The following is a 14,775-nucleotide window of genomic DNA, read 5'->3' on the forward strand; positions in this document are numbered from 1 at the left end:
GGTGAACAAAACTTTTAAAAAATTTATTATTGAGCTTTTGTACACTTCATACAACAGTTCTTAATCAAATTTTAGACCCCGTCCTCCATCCATGTCTCCCCACCCCACCCCCATGGGACCTCATGTATTCTGCCATACGTGTTAAGTCCTTTCCAGTCAAGCATTTGTACCCAGATGTCCTTTGGTACAAATTCAGCCACTGGGGTCTAATCAGTCTATGTGGAGATAGTAAGAGCTACTCTCCCTCACCCCATAGTAATCAGTCTCCAACAGTTTCCAGACGAGGGCCAGCCTTTCCCTTGCTCCACTCTTGGCCCTCCTCTGATTGAGTTGACATGGCTCCTGTGCTCGACACCATCATTGTCGCAAGTTCATATGTGCTAGCTTCCAGTGGCCTGAAAGCCACTGCTTCCCTATGTCCATGAACCAGCCCTGGCTCTTACAATTATTGCCAGCCTTTTGGGGGGGTGTACTGGAGATCGAACCAGGGCCTCATTCATGCTAGGCAAGTGCTCTACCACTGAGCTGTATCTCTGGCTCTCTTCACTTTCTTTCTCTATCTTGACGCAGGTTCTCACTAAGTTGCCTCAGTTGACCTTGAACTTTCAAGTCTCCTCCTTCAGCCTACTGAAGAGCTGGGATGATAGACCTACACTGCCAGGCCTGGCTCACCGTTCCTGTATCTCGGCACACTTCAAGAACTGGATTCTTCTCGTGGTAATTCAAGACTCTAAATTGGTGCTCTGCCTTCTCTATCACCTCCTTTATCTCATTCCTAAAAGGGTGAACTCTTCAAAGCATAAAGCTAAAACTAACAGCAGGCTGCCTAAAAACCCATCACCGTCCTTCAGACTCCCTGGAACAAAACTTAGCAGCAGCCTAATGGGCAGAGCCTTGTAGAACTGGACCTCTGTAAGCACTCTCCGACTGCCACCAGCACAGTTGCTTTTCCCGCATACCTGACTCTTTCAAGTGCTTCATCCTGCTGTGCTCTGTCATGCTCTACACCTCGGGGCTGGGGCTTCACACATGCAGTGTGTCTCCCTGGAGTGTCCTGCCTCCACTGTCTCGAAAAACCCTTAGTTCCAGTATGACTTCCTCTCTGAAGACCTGTCCAGCCTCCATGTAACAGACTTAAGGGATGCTATTTTATGGCACTTAATACATGATACCTTTCTTCATTACCACAAATTTTATTAGATTATAGAATTTTGCATGCCTAGCCTCCAAATTCAAAAATAATATTTGCCAGATGTTGTGGCACATGCCTTTAATCCCAGTACTTGGGAGGCAGAGGCAGGTTGATCTCTATGAGATCAAGGCCAGTCTGGTCTACATAATGAGTCCCATTATAATTATACATTATAATATATAATTATATTATATATTATAATATATAATAAAGATAATGCAGCAGCAGTGTAGGAAAAGTATAGATAATATAATTATATGGAAATAAATAAATCTGTATTTATATGTAGAAATGCTGGCAATGAGGAAACAATTGAGGCACTTAAAGGGTCAATGAGAGGAGACTGGATTACTTGTTGAGTATGGGTAGTTTAGAAGGAAGTTGGGTAGCTGGACAATTTAAAAGGTCCTGTGTGACGCAGTAAAAGGGGAAGGAGATTTGAAGGTGGGAGGGAGGCACAGGGAGTTTGGTATTTGGTATAAATTTGATCTCATGCCATTCAGAGGTGACATTCAAGAGATGTCTGTAAAGGAGAAATAGGGTCTTGGTTTGAATTTCTCCCCCCTTCCTTCTCTCTACTTCCTTTTTCTCTCTTCGGTGCTTTCTTGTGATTTCTGTTTCTGTCTTCTTTTGAGACTAATACTTAAGAATATTTATATTCAGAGGGAAGAAGTGAGAAATAGCAGCTGAAGGCAGAGGAAGAGGAAGAAAATGCTTTTGTCAAAGTTCCTGAGAATGAGGGCTTGTGACACAGCAGGCCAGGCCACCTCTTTAGACTACTGTCCTTTCCTGCCCTTCGCTCTTTTGAACTGGATCTCCAGTTCTTCTCTTCTGCTCTGTTCCCACATTACTGTACAGGTAGTCCGCAAATGAAAGCCAGCCTGTGTACAGTCCCTGTGCATATGCACAGGGCTTCACACCGTGCTCCTGGGTGCATGCATGCACACATCCCGAGCACCCTTAAATTGCTTCATTCAAATCCCACTGGTTCAACTGGCAGACTGCAAACTTTGCAGGTAGGAAGGATATTTTTGAAAGGAAGATTCTGACATGCATGCACACATCCCGAGCATCCTTAAATTGCTTCATTCAAATCCCACTGGTTCAACTGCAGACTGCAAACTTTGCAGGTAGGAAGGATATTTTTGAAAGGAAGATTCTGATCTCAGAGAGAAGCTTTGCCCACCTCTCAAATAATGGTGCTGCCCAGCACAACATGCCTCTTCCCTGCCATAAAATAAGAAGATAGAACTGGTTAGACACAGACAGCACAGGCTTCCTGATCGCAGAAGGGTGCACAAGTGGGAGCGGGGCATGCTGTTACATGGAAAAAGTCAAGGGTGACCCAGTCAAGGATATGCAGGAGAGTAGCAGTTGGGTCTGTAGGGGCCACCATCTCTGTGGATACCAAAGAGCAGGCTGGGCTTTGTCCCAGTTTCTACTTGGCTAGTTCACTGGAAAAGAAGCTCATTGGGTCACTGGGTTCTTTCTGAAGAGCAGGGAGCAGTGGTTTGGGATAGGTGGGGTCAGGGACTAATTGGGCAAGAAAATCAGAAGAAATGTAGGACTTATGGTCCAGTAGTTCCACTACCAAAGTACTCTGTCTGGAAGCCTGGACACCTATACCAAATAAGGGAATAAGAAACAGGAAATTAAAAAAAAAACCCAGTCATGACATAAGTTGAGCATTCCATACACAACCACTCCTTAGCAAACAGATCATATCATCTCTTCCAGGATGAGAAGAACGCTATCCTGATTTTGATCTACTTGTTGAGAAATGTGGTGGGAAGGCTCTCAGTACTTGGACTGTCTGCTGTGGATCCTTTGACTCTAGCTTCTTTGTCAGGGTTTTCACTACCCTGGAGCCTCAAGAAGTCTACTCTAAAAGAAATCATTTCTAAAGCCTCTTTCACAATTACTTGAGTTTGGGGATCTAGTGGAGGCTGAGTCCTATCAGGGCAGAGTGACAGCATTCCTGGAAGATTCAACTCAGACTCAGTACCTTTAAAAAGGCTGAATCTATACAGAAGGATACCACCTAATCATTCCCCCCCCCATTTCTAGAGGATGCCCATGAACTCCAGAAACATGATGATGTTTTATTTTTATGATTGAAAACGTCTTAGGGAAAAAAATTTTGGTGAGATTTGTGCTGTTGGGGAATAGCTTATTTTTATCTAATATTCATTCGCTTTGCCAAGCCAGCAATATTTTTAAGCCATATTATATATAAACTACTATGAAGGACACAGATGTATAAGATAAACTGGCCTCAAGCAATTTATAGGGAGGCATACAGGAACAATATTTACACTGCCATAAATAAAGCAAGGTGGGGCATTGTGTGTCTCTGTTCCAATTTCACAGTGTGGTGTGTGTCCACATTAGGTCTCCTTTAAATTGTCAGTGGCAGAAGTACAATTATAATGTAAGCAAAAATGGAATTATTTGTTGAAAAGGTAATTATTTATTTATTAAAAGTACACAGAGAATTAATTTTCGCTTCACAGAGCTAAAAATCCCAATGGTTTCTGAAACAGATGTATGCAGAGACTGACATTATTTACACTATGCCAGAGAATGAAGTCATTCTATAGAGCACAGACATAAGCTAGGAGACAAAGGGCTCTGGAAGATAGGAGACAAAGGGCTCTGGAAGACAGGCACTTACCCTATAGGCTTCTTTATCTCTAGCTCCACCTATCAAATCTCTGAGAAAACCTGAGCCTTTATGTCTGCATGGCCATGTGTGATAATCCTTTCTGTTTGGAGAGTGAATGCTCAAATTGTGCTTACCTGTGAATGGAGTGAGTGAGAAGTAAAGTCCTCCTAGAGAGGGATTCTGGTCCAGTCAATTGCAGTTGCCCTTATCACAAGCTAAATTTTCAAAGCTGGTTATTAGTTAATAGATAGACAGGAGAAAGGGTGAATAATGAGGAGGTCTCTACAGAAAGAAAGACAGAGCACAGGGAGGTAGGATTTGGCCAACAGTGTATTAGTCACAACTAACTGTGTTTTGGTATTCATAGAAAGGAACGGAGATATATTATGATAAAAGAAAGGGTTTGTTGACAAATCTGGGAAGAGGGAATCTCAACTGAGGAATTTCCTCTATTGGATTGACCTATGGCCTTGTCTCTGAGGCATTTTCTTATTTGTTGAATGATGTGGAAAGGCTCAACCCACTGTGGGTGGTGACACCTCTGGATAGGTGGTCCAGGATTATACAAGAAACCAGACTGAGTGCAGGCCAGGGAAGCTAGCCAATAAGCAGAATTTCTCCATGGTCTGTGCTTTGGTTCCTGCCTCCAGGTTCCTGCTTGAGTTCCTTCCTTGGCCTCCCTTGAGGAAGGACTGTACTGTAAGCTGAAATAACCCTTTCTTGTCTAAATTGATTTTGATCAGTGTTTTATCACAGCAATAGAAAGTAAACTAGTGCAGGAATTCTGCACTACAGATAGAGACTACTCTTGGAACGGATATATGTCACAATTAGAATTACTTAACAAAGGACTAAAGGCAACAAAATAAATCTGGCTTCAGGTTGTAGAGTGGAGAGATGAGGTTTGTTTCACAGAGGGCCAACGGTGGAGCAGTGAGTAGTATGACTACCTCTTTACTTCTGTTATCTCTCATAAATATGTCTAGCAAAAGATATTTCCATTGAGTTATTGTGTGTATTAGTTTTCCATGACTATAACCAAATTCTTGAGAAAATCAACTTGTTAAGAGGAAATATTTTCTTTGACTCACAGTTTCAGGAGTTTTAATCCGCTGTGACTTGACTCTGCTGCTTTGGACCCATGACAGCCCAGTTCATTATGCCAAAAGTACGGAGTGAATGCCATTCATCTTTTCATCCACTCTGCCAAGGCAGTAATATTTTAACGTATTATACTTAAGATATGAAGGACATATGGGCATAAGATAAACTGGTCTCAAACAATTTATAGGGAGACATATAGGAACAATGTAAACAATTTAAATTGCCATAAGCACTGTTCATCTCACAGTAGCCAGGGAGCAGAGAGAAGATTTTTGCTGCAATATTCACTTCATGATACTACTCTCAGTGACCCAACTTCCTTCAATTAGGCTCTAATATCTAAGCCTCTACCATCTTCCAGTAGCATTAGAGGTTGAGGATTAAGTCTTCAGTACTTTGCCTTTGGGGCACATTCAAGATCCAAACTATAGCAGTTTTACAGACCACTATTTCAAGGACCAAGTTTCTGCTATTTTTCCCTGTTGATGGAGAGAACTTCAATGTTCTTAAATAGGCATAGTGTTCATATAACTGGCAAACGTGGAATCTTTGCATTCAAATGATTTATTTTTGTAGACACTGGTCTGTCTGCCCTGGAACAGATGCAAAGTCCAGGTTGATTCTAGTCCTCCCAAGTATTAAAAAATGTTGAGGAACTGAGCCTAGTTCTTAATGAAAAAATTACATTTTATACTGGAGAAAGATAAGCGTATTGCAAACTGAGTCTAAGAGTCAAAGCCATCTGAAAAAATTTCTGCCAGGTCACAACTAGAATAAAAAAAGAAATTGCCATTGCCCTTGGTTGCTTCCCAGAACTGGAAGGTAAGATCCTATTGCCAAAGATACCATATACTTTATACATAGGACTTGAAGAAATTGAGCTGGACTGACATAGAAGTCTCTTCCTTGAGGACCGGCTCTCTTGATATTATAAGATGCTATGCAAACTGCCAAAAGAAAAAGGCAAGTCCTATCCAGATGTAAAGCCTATAGACTACAACAATAACCAGTCCAGCAAGATATCCCTAATGGTATAATAGTGGCACTTTCATCTTAGGGGTAACCAACAGCTGTCTAATTGGATTTAAGGCCCTCTCAATAGGAGGGAATTCATGCTTGATATTGTAAACCTAGCCAAGTACCAGTGACTGGAGACCATGGACCCTAGAGGAGATCCCACTTTCCTAAACCAATACAGTATTGAATTATATTCTAAATACTTATGCTTATAATCACAGATTAGTTCTCACCTTTCATTTAAAAAGCTGCTTTATGCAACAGATAGGGACAATTAAAGAAACACACTGGCAGTCAAAATGCAGAGAATAAGTGACTGTGAGGTGTCCAGTCCCAACTGATACATCTATATAACCCCTACACTTAAGGCTCAGAGGACATTGCAGAAGAGGGGGCAGAAAGATTGTAAGAGCCAGAGAACTGGGAATAGTGTCTTCTAGACATGACAAGGAAATTGCTTCCATGAAACCTCAACAATATGGTTGCCTAAACAAGACCTGCATAATGACAGTACCAGTTAACATGGCAGTGTGGCTAGGGAAATTTCACAAAGTGCCACCTCTAGCTGAAAATCTATAGGCCAACAACGGCTACTGAGAGCAGAATCAGTTTCCTCCAGGCATTAGTTCTCTTATAGGTTATCCAGTTCCAAGTGATCAGCCCAAAACACACATACATACAAGCACCACTAAATGGACTCAGTAGGATATATATATATATATACATATATATATATGCATGTATTAACAATACTAAAGAAGAGATCACAAAATTGGAGTGTGGGGGATGTGGAAAGAACTAGAGGGAGTAAAGGAGAGGTAAGAATGACGTAACTACAATACTCATGTATGAATTCTCAAAAAAATTTTTTAATTAAGAAAAGAAATTGGATTTGCGCATCCAACCTTCAGCTGTATGCTAGCATTGAATGTTCAATTTATGCCCTCCATGAAATCCAGGATCCCAAAAGGGACCATATATTGATTAGTTCTGCAGTAGCATGAAGCTATGGTAAGTGTCAGACTTGCAACCTTCTGCAATTGTGTTCCAACAGTTTCTGCTACAGGAGGAGAAGATGTATGTATGTAAGCTAGGAAAATGCTCTCATGTCTCCAGGGAAATGTGGCAGAGCTTAACTTAAGACTGGGAATGTGCTGACAGATGGAAAGAGAGTCAGGAGAAGGCGTGGAATGTGGTTAGGAGGCTGGAGGGACTGGCTTGGGAGGAGACGCATTGACAGTGGAAGCTCTTTGCAGTCAATGTCCAGAGATGCGGCCTGATAAAAGGGTGCCAGCCCACGGCAGGGTGTGGACTCTGGAGGCAGGGGTAGATTGTTGTTACCCACAGGAGCAAAATCAGAGAAGAATGGAGGAAAAAATAAAGTTGGAGGGAGCTTGCTTAATGAATAAACCAGTTGGGAAATTGGAGTGTCCACTGAGGGATGAGCAGAAGCAGGGAGATGCTAGAACTAGACAGAGATGAATTCTCAGCTCTAGACGGCATCCTGTGTAGGGTAGAGACCCTGATGTGAGGGCAAGTGTCTGGGAAGGGTGTTTACACTCATCACCTAACCTGAAAGGTTTGTCAAAATTACCCCATCTACAGCTTTTTCTGTAGGTGAGGATGGAACCAAATCCACAGAGTAGTTGGGATGTGGATAAAAATCAATTATCTCCCCATTTCTGTCTTCAAAATGAGGACGCCTTCTATCAACTAGTCTATTCTTTCCTTGTTCCCACTTCTTTGGTTAATCACTTATTTCTAGAGAAAGCTCACAGTTACCTTGGCTATGGGACTTCCTCCAGCACCTTGTGTCAGTGCTTTCTTTCTCCGGTGGGCTCATCTTTCCTCATTCTTCTCTTATTTGGTCTCAAATTAAACTCGTTTGTATGCTAATTTTCATCCTTATTGCCCTGTGAATGATCTAAACCCATGTGACCAAATATATCACTTTATGCTCCATGGTATAATATTTAGTTGTTATTCTGGTTATTATTATGACTAGTATTTATTAAAGGTATACTATTTACTTAGTACCCCATTTATTATTCATAAAGATATTAAATTTTTGTTGTTTTCTAATTTTTGGTAGTGTATTTGTTATTTATGTTGTTGCTAGTGAATTGAAGGAGAAAAAATGTGTATCGGGGTGGGGGAATATTTTATGTGTCTTTCTCATTCCTCACATTTCCCTCTAAGTGAAGAAGACACCACAAGGGTCATGCTGTTCATATGTATAATTGCCCCCTTGTGTCTGGAAAGCATGGTTTCCTTATGTTCATCCACCACCTCTGGCTCTTATAATCTTTCTGCACCCTTATCCACAAAGATCCCTTAGCCTTGGGGTGAGAAGGTGTGATATAGGTGTCCCATTTAGGGCCAAACATGCCATAGTCTCTTATTTTATGCATGTTGATAAGTTGTGGGTCATCATGTTAAACATCATTTGCTGTAAGATGAAGCTTCTCTGGTGAGGGTTGAGAACTGCAATAATCTATGTGTATAACAATAAGTCATTAGGAGTTAGTTTAATACTGTGCCCATTTACCAAGATAATAGTAATAGGTTTTCCCTACAGCCTATTGACTTGTCTAGCCACAGGTTCTTGACTCTGATAACAGTGTCAGGTATGGGTTCCATCTTGTGAAGCATGCCTTAAATCTAATGAGAACTGGATGTTACTCCCATAACATGCATGTCACTATTGCATCAGTGGGCATATCTTGCCAGGCCAGTCATTGTTATAGCTCGCAGGGTTCACAGCAGGGTAAGGTTGGTGAGTAGTTTTCTCTTCCAGTAGCATGCATAGTGCCTTCCAGTATTATGAAAGCTATGCAATACAATTGAATCTTTGAGGTCAGTACCAATCTCATTTCTCCTCACTTGTTCTATGACTCACATATGTAATGTCTTTGGCAATAGGGTCTAGCAAGACCCTAGTCAATTTCTGGAGAACGATCAAGAGCAATGGCAGCAGGCTGCATTGTTTGAGGGTCTATGGGACTTCCTTAGTCAACAACTTCAAAAGAGGGTGCCCATTCCTGCCACTGGGCTTTTTATTTGCTAGCCTGTGCCTGGCAGGGGGATTGTTCCCTCATCCCATTACAGGGTAACTTCATCGAACTCTTCTTTACATATGTGTATATATTTTAAGAAATCTCAACAGTTATCAGTTTCCATATGATTTTTTCCAAAGACCCGCCCACACTCCCTCCTCTACCCAGCCCTCACCGTTCCTACTCCATCGAACCCTTCCTAATTCATTAGTCCCCTTTCTCCCTTTATATCACTGAATTCTATTTCCCCTCCTAGGAATCTTCTCCTCCATGGCCCCTAACTAGTTTCTTTACCTCTATGGATTTTCTAATTAAACACACATACCTAAAGATTAATTCTGGGAAAATGGATGCTCTTGATGGGTCACCCTCAACGTTGTCCCTCATAAATTCATCACTCATTATGATCAATGACTTGGGTATAGAGCAGAGATATATGTGATATAACCCTTTTCTTCACATCATCTAAGCATCCTTGCTTTATGAGTTTGCCTTTTCTTTTCTTTAGGACTATGAAAGTGGGTACCACCATCCCACGTCCACCCACCACCATGAGAAGCTGACAGAGAGAAAAGGAAACAGATCCACATAGCTTTGTTCCCACCTAGTAGAGGGACGTTGGATTCATATTCAGGAAATATAAGAACTTATTTGCAAAGGCTAGATACCACTGAAAAATTTTCCAGGTTTTTGATGAAGTTATAGTGAAAGAATCATAGCCAGGAAGGAGAGCCAAGCATTTCATTTTTATGAGGACTCTACCAGACCTCTCATTCAGACATCATTTTCACATTTGAAACCAAGGTAAGAGAGGACAGCCAACTTGTCCCTGGCTACACAGGGACTAAACAGTAAATGGATTTGAAGCCACCACTATCTGACTTCAATGTCCCTGTCCCTGAGAGGGGGCAGTTAGAAGTTTGTGTCTGTAACAACTGAGTCCAAGGATTGACAAAGAAGCGATGTTGTCTAGGCCTGTGAGGCCAAGCATTTTAGAAACAGAATGGATAAAGACAACTTTGGCTGACTCTACCTCCTTGACTTCCTTAGACCTTCCTTCAGATCTTTCTGAATTCTACTTATTATAAGCCGGGAGAGCACACTCAAGTAGCTATCTGTGACATACCCTGGTGGTTTCAATGGTGTGATTTTGGGAATGGCAACAGCAACAATTGCACTATTCTTCCTCAAGATTTTGATTCTGGATCTGGTCTCTAACTCATTTCCTCCTACCCCCATTGCATCTGTCTCCTCTGAAGATCTGGATCAGAGACCAAAATGCTAGTTCTTTTTATCTGTGTTCATGCATGCTTATGTTGAATTAGGAATGAGCAGGAGCAAGAGGCTCGGAGAATGAGGTGGCCTCCTTGAAAGGAGAGGGTCTATTGTATGTTTGCACTGATTCTGGGAAGGAGGAATAGGGACAGGCTTGGTGGAGAGAAGAGCCAGGAAGATCTCAGGGTTAGGCTTGGCTGAGGCTGTGAAGATTGTTTGTTTGGAACAGACCTGTCTGCATGCACAACCTCCCCAGCTGTCTCCACGTTACGCTGGTTCTTGCTCCTTTGGTCTTGGCTGTGTAGATTCTTCTCCCAGCTGGGAAAAGAGCCTGGAGTTATGCTGACTAGGGCAGCTGTGAGTTCGTGGAGACAGCTTTAAACTTGGAGGGAACTCAGGTTCAAGTCCTGCTTGGGATCCAATTTGAGTTGTTCTTTGAAGACAGACGAGAGCTAAGCAATGGATGAGCAGAAGAAATTTGTCTGGGTCAGTCTCCCCATGTCTCCAATGAAGGTCACAATATCCACAACACCTAGGTCCAACAATGATGGAGATCATGTGGACAGAGGGCAAGAGCCCTATGTGGCATACCATAGGCCCCAAATGAAACTCAGGGATGTGGTGTGACCTGGGGCTGAGGGCTACAGCCATACTCACTAGTGCTAAATCCACTGGCTCTGTCTTAATTTAAAATCTCAGTGTATTTTCTTGACAGGGCCTCCCTGTAGGTCTAGCTGGCCTGGAATTCACTGTAGACAGGGCTGGCCTCAGTCTCACAGAATCCATGTGCTTCTGCTTCCCGAATGCTAGGAATAAAGCCACAAGCCACCACCATGCCCAGCTTCAGAATTTTTCTTTTTTTCTTTTTTTTTTCAATAAATGCTTCATTAAACTTTTATCTCTTGATAACAGAGTTTTTCAAACCCTTGAATTTCGGGCCCAAGACATCTCACTAATGTTATCAGGGGTCTGCACTTTTGGCCCTGTCTCTTATATTCACATCTTTTCTTTTTTTGGTCTTTTTGAGACAGGGTCTCCCAGTAGCCCCAACTGGCCTGGAACTCACTGTGTAGACCAGGCTGGTCTTGAACTCAGAGATCAGCCTGCCTCTGCCTCCCGAGTGCTGGGATTAAAAGCGTGTGCCACCACGCTGGGCTATATTCACATTTTTAAATTCTTCACACCTCAGGTTTCTCATCTGTAAAATGGGAGCAATGAAGGTACCTACCACACAGATACTAGGACTGTATGCCTCATCTTCACACATTCAGCCACTCATCATCCTAGTGAGCACTCAGGACATGCCAGCCACCACTCTTGGCATTGCTGTTGTTGCTTGTGTCTCTGCCTGAGAACCTTCTAGAGGAGAAGCTATCCTCAGAGGAGCCAGGGTGTGAGCTGCACTCTGAACAACAATAAATTGGATCAGGGAGCCTGGGGTTCTTAGGGCCCTGAAGGCAGGGCTGGAATGTGGGGGGCTCCACAGAAATGCAGGGCCAAGTGTGCAGGGGATGAGGCAGGCTTGCCAAGCCCTTGTGGATGCTTGTGGTGCAAGTCCTCTCTGGAGAGGCCACGCATTGCCCCAATAGCTTTTCCTTTCGAGACTTGTTTAACATTTCAAACAAAAATAAAATAAATAACTCCAGTGTTTATGGAAACCTAAGACCAAAATGAAGACGGCTTAGGAGAAAGCTCAGTGGAAGGAGGCCAGAGGGGCTTTAGAGGACACCCCTTCCTTGACGTCAGTGCTCCTGCACTTCCATCTGTCAGCTCTTCCTACTGAGCGAATGCACTTCTTCCCTAGCAACCCCTCACTAGCATGCATGCAAACACGTATGTATATGATGCATATGCATACATACACATGTACACACAACATACATACTCCCATCCCAATAAGAAACACATACTTCAAACACCAGGTCTCGTGTATTTCGCTCTCTAGAAATGCTACAACCTGCTAGATACTTAAATATTAGAAAAAAAAACCATATTAACTCACTTTGACAAGATGGGGTACATTATTTTTAACTCTTTCATTCCTGTGAAGTTTTTGGCATTGACCTTCACACTATATAAGGCCATCTGAACTTGTTCCTATGTGGGTAAACCATCCCCAAGTCAGGTTTCCTGTGGATGAGTGAACTGAGAGATCAGGTCCCAATAGGTCAAAACTTTTACAATAATTCCTTGCCTAGATCTGTCTGCAAGTATGTTAAATATATATAGACCACTTTATTCATCTATTCTTAAAACTATCTTTACCCACCTATCTATCTCACTTTACTAAACCCCACAGGAAAGGAGTGATTTTTCCAGGAGCAAGGATACTGTGAAGGAAAAGGATCAAAATGTGAGGATTCCTCAGAAGCCCTTGAGTAATTTCTAGCCCTCCCTAGCAAGCATAGCTGGAAAAGCTCTATTCCTGATGCAGGTCAGAGTGTTTCTAGGAGTCTTGATGTCTGGAAGTTCGGTGCACTGAGGATTCTGATGATAGTCCACATCCTGGAATCCTAAACTCCCTCTCTACCTGTTCCTCCCCTGTAGCACTGACTGTCTATCAGTAACCACTCCCTCACTGTGGGGAAGGCTCAGATCTGTAGGAACACAGAAGGCCACTATCTCTTATACCCAGAGAGTGCTGTAGAGTCATTCTGATAATTTGGAGGACAGAGGCCTCATCTGTAGAGAACCCAGGGCCCATCCTCAAAATGGGCCATGCACCTGCCATGACTTAGCTGATGAAAGATGACCTTGAGAAGTTACCTTTCTTATTTTTAAAGGTTTTATTAACATATACTAATTATACATGATAATGGGTTTGTTACAATGTTTTCATATATATCTATAAAGTATTTTGACTATATTTACTCCATTACCCTCTTTTGTCCCCCTACATTCCTGATGAACCCTTTATTCTTCCCAATTAGCCTCCTTTCTACTTTCATATATCTCTTTCTCCAACCTTTCTTACATCTCAATTTCTTTACTTCTAAGTTGGGAACTCTTCTCATATACTTGTAAGCATTACATTTAAACATGTTTTTGTACTATGGAACCAGTTGTGTATAAGATACTTTAATTACCTGTGTTCTCTTCCCTTTTCTTACCATCTCCCTCTCTGACTAGCTATTGGAGTGATGACAGAGAAAGGAGTATTGTAGATTAAGGTCTCCAAAGACTTCTGAACAATGCTCTATGATAACTGCTTGACTCTTTTTATATGCTCCCCAAAGTGAAAAAAAATCACACTGGTCAATGTACAAAGCATGTCTTTCCCAGATCCCAAGGGACTTTGATCCAGTCCTGTGTTCATAGCTTTCTTTGTCTCTTCATCACTCTAGTCATCAGGAATAGAATGGGAGATATTAAACTCAGCCAAAAATTTATTATGGGTCCATTTTTGTCTTGGTTTTAATAATCTACATCCATGTCTGTTAACTATACAAACAAACCATCTAAGGGCCTCAAGAGTGGGAGATGACCTCTGCCCCCATCACCACCCATCTAACTTTGACCCATCCTTGTCATACCCAGTGGGAAGAGATCTGTTTTGTGCAAAACACAGGAAGTTCAGGCCATGGTCCTATTTGGTAACTCCTCCTCCTCTTCCTCCTCTTCCTCATTATTTATTATTATTATTATTATTATTATTATTATTATTATTATTATTAGTAGTAGTAGTAGTAGTAGTAGTAGTAGTAGTAGTAGTTTGATACCTAAGGTGATATATGTACACATACTAGACAAGTGTTGTACTACTGAGGTACCCATAGCTTTGTATATGGTCCTTTTCTTCACCTAGCTTACAAAGATGTCCATCAGTAACCACTCTCCTGCTGTGGGGAAGGTTCTGATCTACAGGAACATAAAGTGATATCATTTCTTTTGCCCAGGACTAGGTATAGTGATCACCAGTAAGTGCTGAAGGGCAACATGCTGATAGCAGGGTGCAGAGTTGTCTGATGAGGTGGCGGGCCTAGGAAACAGCTGGCTTCAGAAGCAATGTGTTGTACTGGTCTGACTCTTCAGGTTCTCACAACATGCCTTGGGAGATGAGGTAGGAGAGTCCCTCCAGTCTTCCATTCACTTCTTCTTGCCCTGCTCTGTGTCCCAGAGGCTGCCTCTGGGATGCACTGCTAGGACTGAGGGTAGATAGAGGATGTCTTCCCCAAGTCCCTCCTACCAGGTTGCAGACACAGTGGCTTCTTCTCAGCTGAAGGCTACCGACAATGCTGTTCTTATCTGCAGGGCTGCCTGCTCTCCCCTCCTTCTGCCTGTTTGAGCTCAAGAATGCTGATGACTCCTTGTGTTGGGTGTCAGGAGAGCAGGAGGCTTTGTCATCCTTTAATCCTGTCTTGCCTTGTCAATAACCCCTTCCTTATACCTCAGCCATGTCCCAGCTTATGGACCCATTGTTCCCACTGGGACTGTGTTCATGCAAATGCTTCAGAGCCACAATATGA

General features: G+C 42.4%; 1 protein-coding gene across 3 annotated transcripts in view; it reads left to right on the top strand.

Annotated features, from left to right (window-relative positions):
- LOC115068913 overlaps positions 1-14,775 on the top strand; it is an 86,299-nt gene that overhangs the window by 56,229 nt on the left and 15,295 nt on the right. For 2 of the 3 annotated variants that reach the window (XM_029560045.1, XM_029560047.1), the window contains exon 5: positions 571-717. In XM_029560045.1, coding sequence (XP_029415905.1) covers positions 571-717 — 147 coding nt within the window. Of the gene's footprint in view, positions 1-570; positions 718-9,542; positions 9,637-14,775 lie in introns of those variants that run through there. The other variant, XM_029560046.1, reaches the window with a different exon arrangement.

The sequence above is a fragment of the Nannospalax galili genome, unplaced genomic scaffold (assembly GCF_000622305.1).
Source record: "Nannospalax galili isolate Female #2095 unplaced genomic scaffold, S.galili_v1.0 scaffold127, whole genome shotgun sequence".
In the NCBI taxonomy this organism is placed as follows: domain Eukaryota; kingdom Metazoa; phylum Chordata; class Mammalia; order Rodentia; family Spalacidae; genus Nannospalax; species Nannospalax galili.